Genomic DNA, 20,636 nt, shown 5'->3' with positions numbered 1-20,636 from the left:
CCCATCTTAACTACTGTTATCAAGGTGGGACCAGAGAGGTTAGCTATATATAGTGGTTTATAACAGACCCCCATCTTAACTACTGTTATCAAGGTGGGACCAGAGAGGTTAGCTATATATAGTGGTTTATAACAGACTCCCCCCCATCTTAACTACTGTTATCAAGGTGGGACCAGAGAGGTTAGCTATATATAGTGGTTTATAACAGACAGACTCCCCCATCTTAACTACTGTTATCAAGGTGGGACCAGAGAGGTTAGCTATATATAGTGGTTTATAACAGACAGACTCCCCCCATCTTAACTACTGTTATCAAGGTGGGACCAGAGAGGTTAGCTATATATAGTGGTTTATAACAGACTCCCCCCCATCTTAACTACTGTTATCAAGGTGGGACCAGAGAGGTTAGCTATATATAGTGGTTTATAACAGACTCCCCCATCTTAACTACTGTTATCAAGGTGGGACCAGAGAGGTTAGCTATATATAGTGGTTTATAACAGACCCCCCCCCCATCTTAACTACTGTTATCAAGGTGGGACCAGAGAGGTTAGCTATATATAGTGGTTTATAACAGACAGACCCCCCCCATCTTAACTACTGTTATCAAGGTGGGACCAGAGAGGTTAGCTATATATAGTGGTTTATAACAGACAGACCCCCCCATCTTAACTACTGTTATCAAGGTGGGACCAGAGAGGTTAGCTATATATAGTGGTTTATAACAGAGACCCCCCCCCCATCTTAACTACTGTTATCAAGGTGGGACCAGAGAGGTTAGCTATATATAGTGGTTTATAACAGACAGACTCCCCCATCTTAACTACTGTTATCAAGGTGGGACCAGAGAGGTTAGCTATATATAGTGGTTTATAACAGACTCCCCCATCTTAACTACTGTTATCAAGGTGGGACCAGAGAGGTTAGCTATATATAGTGGTTTATAACAGACTCCCCCCATCTTAACTACTGTTATCAAGGTGGGACCAGAGAGGTTAGCTATATATAGTGGTTTATAACAGACAGACTCCCCCCCATCTTAACTACTGTTATCAAGGTGGGACCAGAGAGGTTAGCTATATATAGTGGTTTTATAGACAGACTCCCCCCATCTTAACTACTGTTATCAAGGTGGGACCAGAGAGGTTAGCTATATATAGTGGTTTATAACAGACAGACTCCCCCCCCATCTTAACTACTGTTATCAAGGTGGGACCAGAGAGGTTAGCTATATATAGTGGTTTATAACAGACCCCCCCCCATCTTAACTACTGTTATCAAGGTGGGACCAGAGAGGTTAGCTATATATAGTGGTTTATAACAGACAGACTCCCCCATCTTAACTACTGTTATCAAGGTGGGACCAGAGAGGTTAGCTATATATAGTGGTTTATAACAGACAGACCCCCCATCTTAACTACTGTTATCAAGGTGGGACCAGAGAGGTTAGCTATATATAGTGGTTTATAACAGACCCCCCATCTTAACTACTGTTATCAAGGTGGGACCAGAGAGGTTAGCTATATATAGTGGTTTATAACAGACTCCCCCCATCTTAACTACTGTTATCAAGGTGGGACCAGAGAGGTTAGCTATATATAGTGGTTTATAACAGACTCCCCCCCATCTTAACTACTGTTATCAAGGTGGGACCAGAGAGGTTAGCTATATATAGTGGTTTATAACAGACAGACCCCCCCCATCTTAACTACTGTTATCAAGGTGGGACCAGAGAGGTTAGCTATATATAGTGGTTTATAACAGACTCCCCCCCATCTTAACTACTGTTATCAAGGTGGGACCAGAGAGGTTAGCTATATATAGTGGTTTATAACAGACAGACCCCCCCCCCATCTTAACTACTGTTATCAAGGTGGGACCAGAGAGGTTAGCTATATATAGTGGTTTATAACAGACCCTCCCCCATCTTAACTACTGTTATCAAGGTGGGACCAGAGAGGTTAGCTATATATAGTGGTTTATAACAGACTCCCCCCCATCTTAACTACTGTTATCAAGGTGGGACCAGAGAGGTTAGCTATATATAGTGGTTTATAACAGACAGACTCCCCCCCATCTTAACTACTGTTATCAAGGTGGGACCAGAGAGGTTAGCTATATATAGTGGTTTATAACAGACTCCCCCCATCTTAACTACTGTTATCAAGGTGGGACCAGAGAGGTTAGCTATATATAGTGGTTTATAACAGACAGACTCCCCCCCCATCTTAACTACTGTTATCAAGGTGGGACCAGAGAGGTTAGCTATATATAGTGGTTTATAACAGACCCCCCATCTTAACTACTGTTATCAAGGTGGGACCAGAGAGGTTAGCTATATATAGTGGTTTATAACAGACTCCCCCATCTTAACTACTGTTATCAAGGTGGGACCAGAGAGGTTAGCTATATATAGTGGTTTATAACAGACAGACTCCCCCCATCTTAACTACTGTTATCAAGGTGGGACCAGAGAGGTTAGCTATATATGGTGGTTTATAACAGACAGTTTATAACAGACCCCCCATCTTAACTACTGTTATCAAGGTGGGACCAGAGAGGTTAGCTATATATAGTGGTTTATAACAGACAGACCCCCCCCATCTTAACTACTGTTATCAAGGTGGGACCAGAGAGGTTAGCTATATATAGTGGTTTATAACAGACAGACTCCCCCATCTTAACTACTGTTATCAAGGTGGGACCAGAGAGGTTAGCTATATATAGTGGTTTATAACAGACAGACTCCCCCCATCTTAACTACTGTTATCAAGGTGGGACCAGAGAGGTTAGCTATATATAGTGGTTTATAACAGACTCCCCCCCCATCTTAACTACTGTTATCAAGGTGGGACCAGAGAGGTTAGCTATATATAGTGGTTTATAACAGACTCCCCCCATCTTAACTACTGTTATCAAGGTGGGACCAGAGAGGTTAGCTATATATAGTGGTTTATAACAGACTCCCCCATCTTAACTACTGTTATCAAGGTGGGACAGAGAGGTTAGCTATATATAGTGGTTTATAACAGACAGACTCCCCCATCTTAACTACTGTTATCAAGGTGGGACCAGAGAGGTTAGCTATATATAGTGGTTTATAACAGACAGACCCCCCCATCTTAACTACTGTTATCAAGGTGGGACCAGAGAGGTTAGCTATATATAGTGGTTTATAACAGACAGACTCCCCCATCTTAACTACTGTTATCAAGGTGGGACCAGAGAGGTTAGCTATATATAGTGGTTTATAACAGACTCCCCCCATCTTAACTACTGTTATCAAGGTGGGACCAGAGAGGTTAGCTATATATAGTGGTTTATAACAGACAGACCCCCCCCATCTTAACTACTGTTATCAAGGTGGGACCAGAGAGGTTAGCTATATATAGTGGTTTATAACAGACTCCCCCATCTTAACTACTGTTATCAAGGTGGGACCAGAGAGGTTAGCTATATATAGTGGTTTATAACAGACTCCCCCCATCTTAACTACTGTTATCAAGGTGGGACCAGAGAGGTTAGCTATATATAGTGGTTTATAACAGACAGACCCCCCATCTTAACTACTGTTATCAAGGTGGGACCAGAGAGGTTAGCTATATATAGTGGTTTATAACAGACAGACTCCCCCCCCATCTTAACTACTGTTATCAAGGTGGGACCAGAGAGGTTAGCTATATATAGTGGTTTATAACAGACTCCCCCCCCATCTTAACTACTGTTATCAAGGTGGGACCAGAGAGGTTAGCTATATATAGTGGTTTATAACAGACTCCCCCCCCATCTTAACTACTGTTATCAAGGTGGGACCAGAGAGGTTAGCTATATATAGTGGTTTATAACAGACTCCCCCCATCTTAACTACTGTTATCAAGGTGGGACCAGAGAGGTTAGCTATATATAGTGGTTTATAACAGACTCCCCCCCATCTTAACTACTGTTATCAAGGTGGGACCAGAGAGGTTAGCTATATATAGTGGTTTATAACAGACAGACTCCCCCCCCATCTTAACTACTGTTATCAAGGTGGGACCAGAGAGGTTAGCTATATATAGTGGTTTATAACAGACTCCCCCCCCATCTTAACTACTGTTATCAAGGTGGGACCAGAGAGGTTAGCTATATATAGTGGTTTATAACAGACAGACTCCCCCCCATCTTAACTACTGTTATCAAGGTGGGACCAGAGAGGTTAGCTATATATAGTGGTTTATAGACAGACTCCCCCCCCATCTTAACTACTGTTATCAAGGTGGGACCAGAGAGGTTAGCTATATATAGTGGTTTATAACAGACTTCCCCCCATCTTAACTACTGTTATCAAGGTGGGACCAGAGAGGTTAGCTATATATAGTGGTTTATAACAGACAGACTCCCCCCATCTTAACTACTGTTATCAAGGTGGGACCAGAGAGGTTAGCTATATATAGTGGTTTATAACAGACAGACTCCCCCCATCTTAACTACTGTTATCAAGGTGGGACCAGAGAGGTTAGCTATATATAGTGGTTTATAACAGACTCCCCCCCCCCATCTTAACTACTGTTGTATCAACATGTTCTGAAGTGTTACAGTGATTTATAACAGACAGACTTCTCTCCATCTTAACTTCACTAGGGTAGGGGGCAGCATTCGGAATCTTGGATGAAAAGCGTGAATTAAAGCCCAATTTAAACTGCCTGCTACTCAGGCCCAGAAGCTAGGACATGCATATAATTAGTAGATTTGGATTAAAAACACTCTAAAGTTTCCAAAACTGTTAAAATAATGTCTGTGAGTATAACAGAACTGATATGGCAGGTGAAAACCTGAGGAAAATCCATCCAGGAAGTACTATTATTTTGAATGGCCGTGAAAGCCTATCCACCATACACAGACTTAGGACCCAGGTCACGATATTGAAGATATGGCAGATAGAGGACGATATTGCCACATACATAGACACACAGGGGTGGCAGGTAGCCTATCAGGAGTGGGATTGCCACTGCTCTCATTCTCAGTCATTTTCCATCCCAGTCGTCAACTGTGAGTTAATGTGTACAGACAGGTGTTCCTCAGGGATCAGTGTTTGGACCCTTGATATTGTTGGAATACATGGTAGCTCTTATAATCTGGAAACACAGTGTGTGTGTGTGTGTGTGTGTGTGTGTGTGTGTGTGTGTATGTACCTGCAGTGTGTTTATGCAGGATCTGATGTCGTTGTCCGTCTTCTCACAGAGAGCCATCAGAGTCCCCATGTCAGCCTTCATACCCTGGCCCCTGGAGATCTAACCCACACATTAACATAATGACCCCCCATCATGGCTGGTCGGTCTGACATGTCAGTCTTCATGACCCCTGACCCCTGGAGATCTAACCCACACATTAACATAATGACCCCCCCATCATGGCTGGTCAGTCTTCATGACCCCTGGAGATCTAACCCACACATTAACATAATGACCCCCCCATCATGGCTGGTCAGTCTTCATGACCCCTGGAGATCTAACCCACACATTAACATAATGACCCCCCATCATGGCTGGTCAGTCTTCATGACCCTTGACCCCTGGAGATCTAACCCAGACATTAACATAATGACCCCCCATCATGGCTGGTCTGACATGTCAGTCTTCATGACCCCTGACCCCTGGAGATCTAACCCACACATTAACATAATGACCCCCCATCATGGCTGGTCGGTCTGACATGTCAGTCTTCATGACCCCTGACCCCTGGAGATCTAACCCACACATTAACATAATGACCCCCCCATCATGGTCGGTCTGACATGTCAGTCTTCATGACCCCTGACTCCTGGAGATCTAACCCACACATTAACATAATGACCACCCCATCATGGCTGGTCTGACATGTCAGTCTTCATGACCCCTGACCCCTGGAGATCTAACCCAGACATTAACATAATGACCCCCCATCATGGCTGGTCGGTCTGACATGTCAGTCTTCATGACCCCTGACCCCTGGAGATCTAACCCAGACATTAACATAATGACCCCCCATCATGGCTGGTCTGACATGTCAGTCTTCATGACCCCTGACCCCTGGAGATCTAACCCACACATTAACATAATGACCCCCCATCATGGTCGGTCTGACATGTCAGTCTTCATGACCCCTGACCCCTGGAGATCTAACCCAGACATTAACATAATGACCCCCCATCATGGCTGGTCTGACATGTCAGTCTTCATGACCCCTTGACCCCTGGAGATCTAACCCAGACATTAACATAATGACCCCCCATCATGGCTGGTCTGACATGTCAGTCTTCATGACCCCTGACCCCTGGAGATCTAACCCAGACATTAACATAATGACCCCCCATCATGGCTGGTCTGACATGTCAGTCTTCATGACCCCTTGACCCCTGGAGATCTAAGAAAATTAAATCAAAGATTACCTCAGCCAGTCTCTGTGCCAGGCGGGAAGGCTGTGTCTGGGGGAAGGCCAATAGAAACGCCTGCTGCCTCAGAGGCCTCAGGGCTGGAACATACCTGACAGGACAGAGAACCAATCAGATCACAGATAGAGATAAATCCCTCCCCCCTTTCCGTCTCTTACAGGTCGTTACAGATGCAGATGATTGGTCGGAGGAGGACCGACTCTTTTTTCTTCTTCTTCTTTAGAGGCTCCGCCTCTGACTCCGCCCCCTGGCTGTCCTTCCTGTTCAGAGTGGCCAATAGGATGCTGATGGCAGCCTGCCGACCAATCACACAGAGAGAGAGAGAGAGGTATTACTCTGAGATGAGGCTAGGTGAGAGTGGTCCAATAGAAGGGCAGGGACGGAGCGGTGGGCGGGACTTACGGCGGGCGCTCCGTCGATCTCGTCGATGATGAGGCAGTTAGGCTTCTCATTGGCTCCCAGCACTGACCTCATCTGGGTCGCTGTGTCGATACGCTTCTGGAACAGCTCCGCACTGCGGTCATCACTATGGAAACCACAGCGTCAACAACCCCTTAGGTTATTATGGGATACCACAGCATCAACAACCCCTTAGGTTATTATGGGATACCACAGCATCAACAACCCCTTAGGTTATTATGGGATACCACAGCATCAACAACCCCTTAGGTTATTATGGGAAACCACAGCATCAACAACCCCTTAGTTACTATGGGAAACCACAGCGTCAACAACCCCTTAGTTACTATGGGAAACCCACCTGGCGTTAATCTCCACCACGTTGTACCCAGCATGCTTAGCGATGATGTGGGCCAGAGTGGTCTTCCCTAAACCTGGAGGACCAGACAGCAGCACCACCTAGTGGGAGGAGGACAGATTAACCTGTTATATTAACCTAGTAGTATATATACTAACAGCTATATAACCAGACAGCAGCACCACCTAGTGGGAGGAGGACAGATTAACCAGTTATATTAACCTAGTAGTATATATACTAACAGCTATATAACCAGACAGCAGCACCACCTAGTGGGGGGAGGACAGATTAACCTGTTATATTAACCTAGTAGTATATATACTAACAGCTATATAACCAGACAGCAGCACCACCTAGTGGGAGGAGGACAGATTAACCTGCTATATTAACCTAGTAGTATATATACTAACAGCTATATAACCAGACAGCAGCACCACCTAGTGGGAGGACAGATTAACCTGCTATATTAACCTAGTAGTATATATACTAACAGCTATATAACCAGACAGCAGCACCACCTAGTGGGAGGAGGACAGATTAACCTGTTATATTAACCTAGTAGTATATATACTAACAGCTATATAACCAGACAGCAGCACCACCTAGTGGGAGGAGGACAGATTAACCTGTTATATTAACCTAGTAGTATATATACTAACAGCTATATAACCAGACAGCAGCACCACCTAGTGGGGGGAAGACAGATTAACCTGCTATATTAACCTAGTAGTATATATATATACTAACAGCTATATAACCAGACAGCAGCACCACCTAGTAGGAGGAGGACAGATTAACCTGTTATATTAACCTAGTAGTATATATACTAACAGCTATATAACCAGACAGCAGCACCACCTAGTGGGAGGAGGACAGATTAACCAGTTATATTAACCTAGTAGTATATATACTAACAGCTATATAACCAGACAGCAGCACCACCTAGTGGGGGGAGGACAGATTAACCTGCTATATTAACCTAGTAGTATATATACTAACAGCTATATAACCAGACAGCAGCACCACCTAGTGGGAGGAGGACAGATTAACCTGTTATATTAACCTAGTAGTATATATACTAACAGCTATATAACCAGACAGCAGCACCACCTAGTGGGAGGAGGACAGATTAACCTGTTATATTAACCTAGTAGTATATATACTAACAGCTATATAACCAGACAGCAGCACCACCTAGTGGGAGGAGGACAGATTAACCAGTTATATTAACCTAGTAGTATATATACTAACAGCTATATAACCAGACAGCAGCACCACCTAGTGGGAGGAGGACAGATTAACCTGTTATATTAACCTAGTAGTATATATACTAACAGCTATATAACCAGACAGCAGCACCACCTAGTGGGAGGAGGACAGATTAACCTGTTATATTAACCTAGTAGTATATATACTAACAGCTATATAACCAGACAGCAGCACCACCTAGTGGGAGGAGGACAGATTAACCTGTTATATTAACCTAGTAGTATATATACTAACAGCTATATAACCAGACAGCAGCACCACCTAGTGGGGGAGGACAGATTAACCTGTTATATTAACCTAGTAGTATATATACTAACAGCTATATAACCAGACAGCAGCACCACCTAGTGGGAGGAGGACAGATTAACCTGTTATATTAACCTAGTAGTATATATACTAACAGCTATATAACCAGACAGCAGCACCACCTAGTGGGAGGAGGACAGATTAACCTGCTATATTAACCTAGTAGTATATATACTAACAGCTATATAACCAGACAGCAGCACCACCTAGTGGGGGGAGGACAGATTAACCTGTTATATTAACCTAGTAGTATATATACTAACAGCTATATAACCAGACAGCAGCACCACCTAGTGGGAGGAGGACAGATTAACCTGTTATATTAACCTAGTAGTATATATACTAACAGCTATATAACCAGACAGCAGCACCACCTAGTGGGAGGAGGACAGATTAACCTGTTATATTAACCTAGTAGTATATATACTAACAGCTATATAACCAGACAGCAGCACCACCTAGTGGGAGGACAGATTAACCTGCTATATTAACCTAATAGTATATATACTAACAGCTATATAACCAGACAGCAGCACCACCTAGTGGGAGGAGGACAGATTAACCTGCTATGTGTGAGTCTACCTACCTTGTATCTATCAGTCTGTGTAGGTCTACCTACCTTGTATCTATCAGTCTGTGTAGGTCTACCTACCTTGTATCTATCAGTCTGTGTAGGTCTACCTACCTTGTATCTATCAGTCTGTGTAGGTCTACCTACCTTGTATCTATCAGTCTGTGTAGGTCTACCTACCTTGTATCTATCAGTCTGTGTGATGTGTAGGTCTACCTACCTTGTATCTATCAGTCTGTGTAGGTCTACCTACCTTGTATCTATCAGTCTGTGTAGTTCTACCTACCTTGTATCTATCAGTCTGTGTAGGTCTACCTACCTTGTATCTATCAGTCTGTGTAGGTCTACCTAACTTGTATCTATCAGTCTGTGTAGGTCTACCTACCTTGTATTTATCAGTCTGTGTAGGTCTACCTACCTTGTATCTATCAGTCTGTGTAGGTCTACCTACCTTGTATTTATCAGTCTGTGTGATGTGTAGGTCTACCTACCTTGTATTTATCAGTCTGTGTGATGTGTGGGTCTACCTACCTTGTATCTATCAGTCTGTGTGGGTCTACCTACCTTGTATCTATCAGTCTGTGTAGGTCTACCTACCTTGTATTTATCAGTCTGTGTGATGTGTAGGTCTACCTACCTTGTATTTATCAGTCTGTGTAGTTCTACCTACCTTGTATCTATCAGTCTGTGTAGTTCTACCTACCTTGTATCTATCAGTCTGTGTAGGTCTACCTACCTTGTATCTATCAGTCTGTGTAGGTCTACCTACCTTGTATCTATCAGTCTGTGTAGGTCTACCTACCTTGTATTTATCAGTCTGTGTGATGTGTAGGTCTACCTACCTTGTATATATCAGTCTGTGTGATGTGTAGGTCTACCTACCTTGTATCTATCAGTCTGTGTAGGTCTACCTACCTTGTATATATCAGTCAGTGTAGTTCTACCTACCTTGTATTTATCAGTCTGTGTAGGTCTACCTACCTTGTATCTATCAGTCTGTGTGGGTCTACCTACCTTGTATTTATCAGTCTGTGTAGGTCTACCTACCTTGTATCTATCAGTCTGTGTAGGTCTACCCACCTTGTATCTATCAGTCTGTGTAGGTCTACCTACCTTGTATCTATCAGTCTGTGTAGTTCTACCTACCTTGTATCTATCAGTCTGTGTAGGTCTACCTACCTTCTATTTATCAGTCTGTGTAGGTCTACCTACCTTGTATATATCAGTCTGTGTAGGTCTACCTACCTTGTATCTATCAGTCTGTGTAGGTCTACCTACCTTGTATCTATCAGTCTGTGTAGGTCTACCTACCTTGTATCTATCAGTCTGTGTAGGTCTACCTACCTTGTATCTATCAGTCTGTGTAGGTCTACCTACCTTGTATCTATCAGTCTGTGTAGGTCTACCTACCTTGTATCTATCAGTCTGTGTAGGTCTACCTACCTTGTATCTATCAGTCTGTGTAGGTCTACCTACCTTGTATCTATCAGTCTGTGTAGGTCTACCTACCTTGTATTTATCAGTCTGTGTAGGTCTACCTACCTTGTATTTATCAGTCTGTGTAGGTCTACCTACCTTGTATCTATCGGTCTGTGTGATGTGTAGGTCTACCTACCTTGTATTTATCAGTCTGTGTAGGTCTACCTACCTTGTATCTATCAGTCTGTGTAGGTCTACCTACCTTGTATCTATCAGTCTGTGTAGGTCTACCTACCTTGTATCTATCAGTCTGTGATGTGTGGGTCTACCTACCTTGTATTTATCAGTCTGTGTAGGTCTACCTACCTTGTATTTATCAGTCTGTGTAGGTCTACCTACCTTGTATCTATCAGTCTGTGTAGGTCTACCTACCTTGTATTTATCAGTCTGTGTAGGTCTACCTACCTTGTATTTATCAGTCTGTGTAGGTCTACCTACCTTGTATTTATCAGTCTGTGTAGGTCTACCTACCTTGTATTTATCAGTCTGTGTGATGTGTAGTTCTACCTACCTTGTATCTATCAGTCTGTGTAGGTCTACCTACCTTGTATTTATCAGTCTGTGTGATGTGTAGTTCTACCTACCTTGTATCTATCAGTCTGTGTAGGTCTACCTACCTTGTATCTATCAGTCTGTGTAGGTCTACCTACCTTGTATCTATCAGTCTGTGTAGGTCTACCTACCTTGTATCTATCAGTCTGTGTGATATGTAGGTCTACCTACCTTGTATCTATCAGTCTGTGTAGGTCTACCTACCTTGTATTTATCAGTCTGTGTGATATGTAGGTCTACCTACCTTGTATCTATCAGTCTGTGTGGGTCTACCTACCTTGTATCTATCAGTCTGTGTAGGTCTACCTACCTTGTATCTATCAGTCTGTGTAGGTCTACCTACCTTGTATCTATCAGTCTGTGTAGGTCTACCTACCTTGTATCTATCAGTCTGTGTAGGTCTACCTACCTTGTATCTATCAGTCTGTGTAGTTCTACCTACCTTGTATCTATCAGTCTGTGTAGGTCTACCTACCTTCTATTTATCAGTCTGTGTAGGTCTACCTACCTTGTATATATCAGTCTGTGTAGGTCTACCTACCTTGTATCTATCAGTCTGTGTAGGTCTACCTACCTTGTATCTATCAGTCTGTGTAGGTCTACCTACCTTGTATCTATCAGTCTGTGTAGGTCTACCTACCTTGTATCTATCAGTCTGTGTAGGTCTACCTACCTTGTATCTATCAGTCTGTGTAGGTCTACCTACCTTGTATCTATCAGTCTGTGTAGGTCTACCTACCTTGTATCTATCAGTCTGTGTAGGTCTACCTACCTTGTATTTATCAGTCTGTGTAGGTCTACCTACCTTGTATTTATCAGTCTGTGTAGGTCTACCTACCTTGTATCTATCGGTCTGTGTGATGTGTAGGTCTACCTACCTTGTATTTATCAGTCTGTGTAGGTCTACCTACCTTGTATCTATCAGTCTGTGTAGGTCTACCTACCTTGTATCTATCAGTCTGTGTAGGTCTACCTACCTTGTATCTATCAGTCTGTGATGTGTGGGTCTAACTACCTTGTATTTATCAGTCTGTGTAGGTCTACCTACCTTGTATTTATCAGTCTGTGTAGGTCTACCTACCTTGTATTTATCAGTCTGTGTAGGTCTACCTACCTTGTATTTATCAGTCTGTGTAGGTCTACCTACCTTGTATTTATCAGTCTGTGTGATGTGTAGTTCTACCTACCTTGTATCTATCAGTCTGTGTAGGTCTACCTACCTTGTATTTATCAGTCTGTGTGATGTGTAGTTCTACCTACCTTGTATCTATCAGTCTGTGTAGGTCTACCTACCTTGTATCTATCAGTCTGTGTAGGTCTACCTACCTTGTATCTATCAGTCTGTGTAGGTCTACCTACCTTGTATCTATCAGTCTGTGTGATATGTAGGTCTACCTACCTTGTATCTATCAGTCTGTGTAGGTCTACCTACCTTGTATTTATCAGTCTGTGTGATATGTAGGTCTACCTACCTTGTATCTATCAGTCTGTGTGGGTCTACCTACCTTGTATCTATCAGTCTGTGTAGGTCTACCTACCTTGTATCTATCAGTCTGTGTAGGTCTACCTACCTTGTATCTATCAGTCTGTGTAGGTCTACCTACCTTGTATCTATCAGTCTGTGTAGGTCTACCTACCTTGTATCTATCAGTCTGTGTAGGTCTACCTACCTTGTATCTATCAGTCTGTGTAGGTCTACCTACCTTGTATTTATCAGTCTGTGTAGGTCTACCTACCTTGTATATATCAGTCTGTGTAGGTCTACCTACCTTGTATCTATCAGTCTGTGTAGGTCTACCTACCTTGTATCTATCAGTCTGTGTAGGTCTACCTACCTTGTATCTATCAGTCTGTGTAGGTCTACCTACCTTGTATCTATCAGTCTGTGTAGGTCTACCTACCTTGTATCTATCAGTCTGTGTAGGTCTACCTACCTTGTATCTATCAGTCTGTGTAGGTCTACCTACCTTGTATTTATCAGTCTGTGTAGGTCTACCTACCTTGTATTTATCAGTCTGTGTAGGTCTACCTACCTTGTATCTATCAGTCTGATGTGTAGGTCTACCTACCTTGTATTTATCAGTCTGTGTAGGTCTACCTACCTTGTATCTATCAGTCTGTGTAGGTCTACCTACCTTGTATCTATCAGTCTGTGTAGGTCTACCTACCTTGTATCTATCAGTCTGTGATGTGTGGGTCTACCTACCTTGTATTTATCAGTCTGTGTAGGTCTACCTACCTTGTATTTATCAGTCTGTGTAGGTCTACCTACCTTGTATCTATCAGTCTGTGTAGGTCTACCTACCTTGTATTTATCAGTCTGTGTAGGTCTACCTACCTTGTATTTATCAGTCTGTGTAGGTCTACCTACCTTGTATTTATCAGTCTGTGTGAGGTCTACCTACCTTGTATCTATCAGTCTGTGTAGGTCTACCTACCTTGTATTTATCAGTCTGTGTGATCTACCTACCTTGTATTTATCAGTCCTCTACCTACCTTGTATCTATCAGTCTGTGTAGGTCTACCTACCTTGTATCTATCAGTCTGTGTAGGTCTACCTACCTTGTATCTATCAGTCTGTGTAGGTCTACCTACCTTGTATCTATCAGTCTGTGTGATATGTAGGTCTACCTACCTTGTATCTATCAGTCTGTGTAGGTCTACCTACCTTGTATTTATCAGTCTGTGTGATATGTAGGTCTACCTACCTTGTATCTATCAGTCTGTGTGGGTCTACCTACCTTGTATCTATCAGTCTGTGTAGGTCTACCTACCTTGTATCTATCAGTCTGTGTAGGTCTACCTACCTTGTATCTATCAGTCTGTGTAGGTCTACCTACCTTGTATCTATCAGTCTGTGTAGGTCTACCTACCTTGTATCTATCAGTCTGTGTAGGTCTACCTACCTTGTATTTATCAGTCTGTGTGATGTGTAGGTCTACCTACCTTGTATTTATCAGTCTGTGTGATGTGTAGGTCTACCTACCTTGTATTTATCAGTCTGTGTAGGTCTACCTACCTTGTATTTATCAGTCTGTGTAGGTCTACCTACCTTGTATTTATCAGTCTGTGTAGGTCTACCTACCTTGTATCTATCAGTCTGTGTAGGTCTACCTACCTTGTATTTATCAGTCTGTGTGATGTGTAGTTCTACCTACCTTGTATCTATCAGTCAGTGTAGGTATATCTACCTTGTATCTATCAGTCTGTGTAGGTCTACCTACCTTGTATCTATCAGTCTGTGTAGGTCTACCTACCTTGTATCTATCAGTCTGTGTAGGTCTACCTACCTTGTATTTATTAGTCTGTGTAGGTCTACCTACCTTGTATCTATCAGTCTGTGTGGGTCTACCTACCTTGTATCTATCAGTCTGTGTAGGTCTACCTACCTTGTATTTATCAGTCTGTGTAGGTCTACCTACCGTGTATCTATCAGTCTGTGTAGGTCTACCTACCGTGTATCTATCAGTCTGTGTAGGTCTACCTACCTTGTATCTATCAGTCTGTGTGATGTGTAGGTCTACCTACCTTGTATCTATCAGTCTGTGTAGGTCTACCTACCTTGTATCTATCAGTCTGTGTGGGTCTACCTACCTTGTATCTATCAGTCTGTGTAGGTCTACCTACCTTGTATCTATCAGTCTGTGTAGGTCTACCTACCTTGTATTTATCAGTCTGTGTGATATGTAGGTCTACCTACCTTGTATCTATCAGTCTGTGTAGGTCTACCTACCTTGTATCTATCAGTCTGTGTAGGTCTACCTACCTTGTATCTATCAGTCTGTGTAGGTCTACCTACCTTGTATCTATCAGTCTGTGTAGGTCTACCTACCTTGTATCTATCAGTCTGTGTAGGTCTACCTACCTTGTATCTATCAGTCTGTGTAGGTCTACCTACCTTGTATCTATCAGTCTGTGTAGGTCTACCTACCTTGTATCTATCAGTCTGTGTAGGTCTACCTACCTTGTATCAGTCTGTGTAGGTCTACCTACCTTGTATTTATCAGTCTGTGTGAGTCTACCTACCTTGTATCTATCAGTCTGTGTAGGTCTACCTACCTTGTATTTATCAGTCTGTGTAGGTCTACCTACCTTGTATTTATCAGTCTGTGTAGGTCTACCTACCTTGTATTTATCAGTCTGTGTGATGTGTAGGTCTACCTACCTTGTATCTATCAGTCTGTGTAGGTCTACCTACCTTGTATCTATCAGTCTGTGTAGGTCTACCTACCTTGTATTTATCAGTCTGTGTGATGTGTAGTTCTACCTACCTTGTATCTATCAGTCTGTGTAGGTCTACCTACCTTGTATCTGTCAGTCTGTGTAGGTCTACCTACCTTGTATTTATCAGTCTGTGTAGGTCTACCTACCTTGTATCTATCAGTCTGTGTAGGTCTACCTACCTTGTATTTATCAGTCTGTGATGTGTAGTTCTACCTACCTTGTATCTATCAGTCTGTGTAGGTCTACCTACCTTGTATCAGTCTGTGTAGGTCTACCTACCTTGTATCTATCAGTCTGTGTAGGTCTACCTACCTTGTATCCATCAGTCTGTGTAGGTCTACCTACCTTGTATTTATCAGTCTGTGTAGGTCTACCTACCTTGTATTTATTAGTCTGTGTAGGTCTACCTACCTTGTATCTATCAGTCTGTGTAGGTCTACCTACCTTGTATCTATCAGTCTGTGTGATGTGTAGGTCTACCTACCTTGTATCTATCAGTCTGTGTAGGTCTACCTACCTTGTATCTATCAGTCTGTGTGGGTCTACCTACCTTGTATCTATCAGTCTGTGTAGGTCTACCTACCTTGTATCTATCAGTCTGTGTAGGTCTACCTACCTTGTATTTATCAGTCTGTGTAGGTCTACCTACCTTGTATCTATCAGTCTGTGTAGGTCTACCTACCTTGTATCTATCAGTCTGTGTAGGTCTACCTACCTTGTATCTATCAGTCTGTGTAGGTCTACCTACCTTGTATCTATCAGTCTGTGTAGGTCTACCTACCTTGTATCTATCAGTCTGTGTGATGTGTAGTTCTACCTACCTTGTATCTATCAGTCTGTGTAGGTCTACCTACCTTGTATCTATCAGTCTGTGTAGGTCTACCTACCTTGTATCTATCAGTCTGTGTAGGTCTACCTACCTTGTATTTATCAGTCTGTGTAGGTCTACCTACCTTGTATCTATCAGTCTGTGTAGGTCTACCTACCTTGTATCTATCAGTCTGTGTAGTTCTACCTACCTTGTATTTATCAGTCTGTGTGGGTCTACCTACCTTGTATCTATCAGTCTGTGTAGGTCTACCTACCTTGTATCTATCAGTCTGTGTAGGTCTACCTACCTTGTATCTATCAGTCTGTGTAGTTCTACCTACCTTGTATTTATCAGTCTGTGTAGGTCTACCTACCTTGTATCAGTCTGTGTAGGTCTACCTACCTTGTATCTATCAGTCTGTGTGGGTCTACCTACCTTGTATTTATCAGTCTGTGTGATGTGTAGGTCTACCTACCTTGTATCTATCAGTCTGTGTAGTTCTACCTACCTTGTATTTATCAGTCTGTGTAGGTCTACCTACCTTGTATCTATCAGTCTGTGTAGGTCTACCTACCTTGTATCTATCAGTCTGTGTAGGTCTACCTACCTTGTATCTATCGGTCTGTGTGATGTGTAGGTCTACCTACCTTGTATTTATCAGTCTGTGTAGGTCTACCTACCTTGTATCTATCAGTCTGTGTAGGTCTACCTACCTTGTATCTATCAGTCTGTGTAGGTCTACCTACCTTTGTATCTATCAGTCTGTGTAGGTCTACCTACCTTGTATCTATCAGTCTGTGTAGGTCTACCTACCTTGTATCTATCAGTCTGTGTAGGTCTACCTACCTTGTATCTATCAGTCTGTGTAGGTCTACCTACCTTGTATCTATCAGTCTGTGTAGGTCTACCTACCTTGTATCTATCAGTCTGTGTAGGTCTACCTACCTTGTATCAGTCTGTGTAGGTCTACCTACCTTGTATTTATCAGTCTGTGTGAGTCTACCTACCTTGTATCTATCAGTCTGTGTAGGTCTACCTACCTTGTATTTATCAGTCTGTGTAGGTCTACCTACCTTGTATTTATCAGTCTGTGTAGGTCTACCTACCTTGTATTTATCAGTCTGTGTGATGTGTAGGTCTACCTACCTTGTATCTATCAGTCTGTGTAGGTCTACCTACCTTGTATCTATCAGTCTGTGTAGGTCTACCTACCTTGTATTTATCAGTCTGTGTGATGTGTAGTTCTACCTACCTTGTATCTATCAGTCTGTGTAGGTCTACCTACCTTGTATCTGTCAGTCTGTGTAGGTCTACCTACCTTGTATTTATCAGTCTGTGTAGGTCTACCTACCTTGTATCTATCAGTCTGTGTAGTTCTACCTACCTTGTATCTATCAGTCTGTGTAGGTCTACCTACCTTGTATCTATCAGTCTGTGTAGGTCTACCTACCTTGTATCAGTCTGTGTAGGTCTACCTACCTTGTATCTATCAGTCTGTGTAGGTCTACCTACCTTGTATTTATCAGTCTGTGTAGGTCTACCTACCTTGTATTTATCAGTCTGTGTAGGTCTACCTACCTTGTATTTATTAGTCTGTGTAGGTCTACCTACCTTGTATCTATCAGTCTGTGTAGGTCTACCTACCTTGTATCTATCAGTCTGTGTGATGTGTAGGTCTACCTACCTTGTATCTATCAGTCTGTGTAGGTCTACCTACCTTGTATCTATCAGTCTGTGTGGGTCTACCTACCTTGTATCTATCAGTCTGTGTAGGTCTACCTACCTTGTATCTATCAGTCTGTGTAGGTCTACCTACCTTGTATTTATCAGTCTGTGTAGGTCTACCTACCTTGTATCTATCAGTCTGTGTAGGTCTACCTACCTTGTATCTATCAGTCTGTGTAGGTCTACCTACCTTGTATCTATCAGTCTGTGTAGGTCTACCTACCTTGTATCTATCAGTCTGTGTAGGTCTACCTACCTTGTATCTATCAGTCTGTGTAGGTCTACCTACCTTGTATCTATCAGTCTGTGTGATGTGTAGTTCTACCTACCTTGTATCTATCAGTCTGTGTAGGTCTACCTACCTTGTATCTATCAGTCTGTGTAGGTCTACCTACCTTGTATCTATCAGTCTGTGTAGGTCTACCTACCTTGTATTTATCAGTCTGTGTAGGTCTACCTACCTTGTATCTATCAGTCTGTGTAGGTCTACCTACCTTGTATCTATCAGTCTGTGTAGTTCTACCTACCTTGTATTTATCAGTCTGTGTAGGTCTACCTACCTTGTATCAGTCTGTGTAGGTCTACCTACCTTGTATCTATCAGTCTGTGTGGGTCTACCTACCTTGTATTTATCAGTCTGTGTGATGTGTAGGTCTACCTACCTTGTATCTATCAGTCTGTGTAGTTCTACCTACCTTGTATTTATCAGTCTGTGTAGGTCTACCTACCTTGTATCTATCAGTCTGTGTAGGTCTACCTACCTTGTATCTATCAGTCTGTGTAGGTCTACCTACCTTGTATCTATCAGTCTGTGTAGGTCTACCTACCTTGTATTTATCAGTCCGTGTAGGTCTACCTACCTTGTATCTATCAGTCTGTGTGATGTGTAGGTCTACCTACCTTGTATTTATCAGTCTGTGTGATGTGTAGGTCTACCTACCTTGTATTTATCAGTCTGTGTAGGTCTACCTACCTTGTATTTATCAGTCTGTGTAGGTCTACCTACCTTGTATCTATCAGTCTGTGTAAGTCTACCTACCTTGTATTTATCAGTCTGTGTAGGTCTACCTACCTTGTATCTATCAGTCTGTATAGGTCTACCTACCTTGTATCTATCAGTCTGTGTAGGTCTACCTACCTTGTATTATCAGTCTGTGTGATATGTAGGTCTACCTACCTTGTATCTATCAGTCTGTGTAGTTCTACCTACCTTGTATTTATCAGTCTGTGTAGGTCTACCTACCTTGTATTTATCAGTCTGTGTAGGTCTACCTACCTTGTATCTATCAGTCTGTGTAGGTCTACCTACCTTGTATTAATCAGTCTGTGTAGGTCTACCTACCTTGTATCTATCAGTCTGTGTAGGTCTACCTACCTTGTATTTATCAGTCTGTGTAGGTCTACCTACCTCTACCTATCAGTCTTGTAGGTCTACCTACCTATCTAGTCTGTGTAGGTCTACCTACCTTGTATCTATCAGTCTGTGTAGGTCTACCTACCTTGTATCTATCAGTCTGTGTAGGTCTACCTACCTTGTATCTATCAGTCTGTGTAGGTCTACCTACCTTGTATTTATCAGTCTGTGTAGGTCTACCTACCTTGTATCTATCAGTCTGTGTAGGTCTACCTACCTTGTATCTATCAGTCTGTGTAGGTCTACCTACCTTGTATCTATCAGTCTGTGTAGGTCTACCTACCTTGTATCTATCAGTCTAGGTCTACCTACCTTGTATCTAGTCCTACCTTGTATCTATCAGTCTGTGTAGGTCTACCTACCTTGTATCTATCAGTCTGTGTAGGTCTACCTACCTTGTATCTATCAGTCTGTGTAGGTCTACCTACCTTGTATTTATCAGTCTGTGTAGGTCTACCTACCTTGTATCTATCAGTCTGTGTAGGTCTACCTACCTTGTATCTATCAGTCTGTGTAGTTCTACCTACCTTGTATTTATCAGTCTGTGTGGGTCTACCTACCTTGTATCTATCAGTCTGTGTAGGTCTACCTACCTTGTATCTATCAGTCTGTGTAGGTCTACCTACCTTGTATCTATCAGTCTGTGTAGTTCTACCTACCTTGTATTTATCAGTCTGTGTAGGTCTACCTACTTGTTCTATCAGTCTGTGTAGGTCTACCTACCTTGTATCTATCAGTCTGTGTAGTTCTACCTACCTTGTATTTATCAGTCTGTGTAGGTCTACCTACCTTGTATCAGTCTGTGTAGGTCTACCTACCTTGTATCTATCAGTCTGTGTAGTTCTACCTACCTTGTATTTATCAGTCTGTGTAGGTCTACCTACCTTGTATCTATCAGTCTGTGTAGGTCTACCTACCTTGTATCTATCAGTCTGTGTAGGTCTACCTACCTTGTATCTATCAGTCTGTGTAGGTCTACCTACCTTGTATTTATCAGTCCGTGTAGGTCTACCTACCTTGTATCTATCAGTCTGTGTGATATGTAGGTCTACCTACCTTGTATCTATCAGTCTGTGTAGGTCTACCTACCTTGTATTTATCAGTCTGTGTGATGTGTAG

The 20,636-nt window shown here is 42.5% G+C and overlaps 1 protein-coding gene across 1 annotated transcript in view; it reads right to left on the bottom strand.

The window, feature by feature from the left end:
* Positions 1-20,636, bottom strand: part of chtf18 (CTF18, chromosome transmission fidelity factor 18 homolog (S. cerevisiae)) — a gene marked incomplete at its 3' end in the record, with an annotated part of 89,211 nt that overhangs the window by 23,412 nt on the left and 45,163 nt on the right. The window contains exons 9-13 of the mRNA XM_065016145.1: positions 7,170-7,267; positions 6,812-6,935; positions 6,568-6,704; positions 6,407-6,500; positions 5,172-5,270 (exon numbers count right to left, since the gene is read on the bottom strand). Coding sequence (XP_064872217.1) covers positions 5,172-5,270; positions 6,407-6,500; positions 6,568-6,704; positions 6,812-6,935; positions 7,170-7,267 — 552 coding nt within the window. The remainder of the gene's footprint in view (positions 1-5,171; positions 5,271-6,406; positions 6,501-6,567; positions 6,705-6,811; positions 6,936-7,169; positions 7,268-20,636) is intronic.

Source organism: Oncorhynchus nerka, unplaced genomic scaffold (genome assembly GCF_034236695.1).
Source record: "Oncorhynchus nerka isolate Pitt River unplaced genomic scaffold, Oner_Uvic_2.0 unplaced_scaffold_1119, whole genome shotgun sequence".
Taxonomy (NCBI): Eukaryota; Metazoa; Chordata; class Actinopteri; order Salmoniformes; family Salmonidae; genus Oncorhynchus; species Oncorhynchus nerka.
The sequence above is the reverse complement of the archived record's forward strand: the minus strand, read 5'-3'. Positions and strand labels throughout refer to the sequence as shown.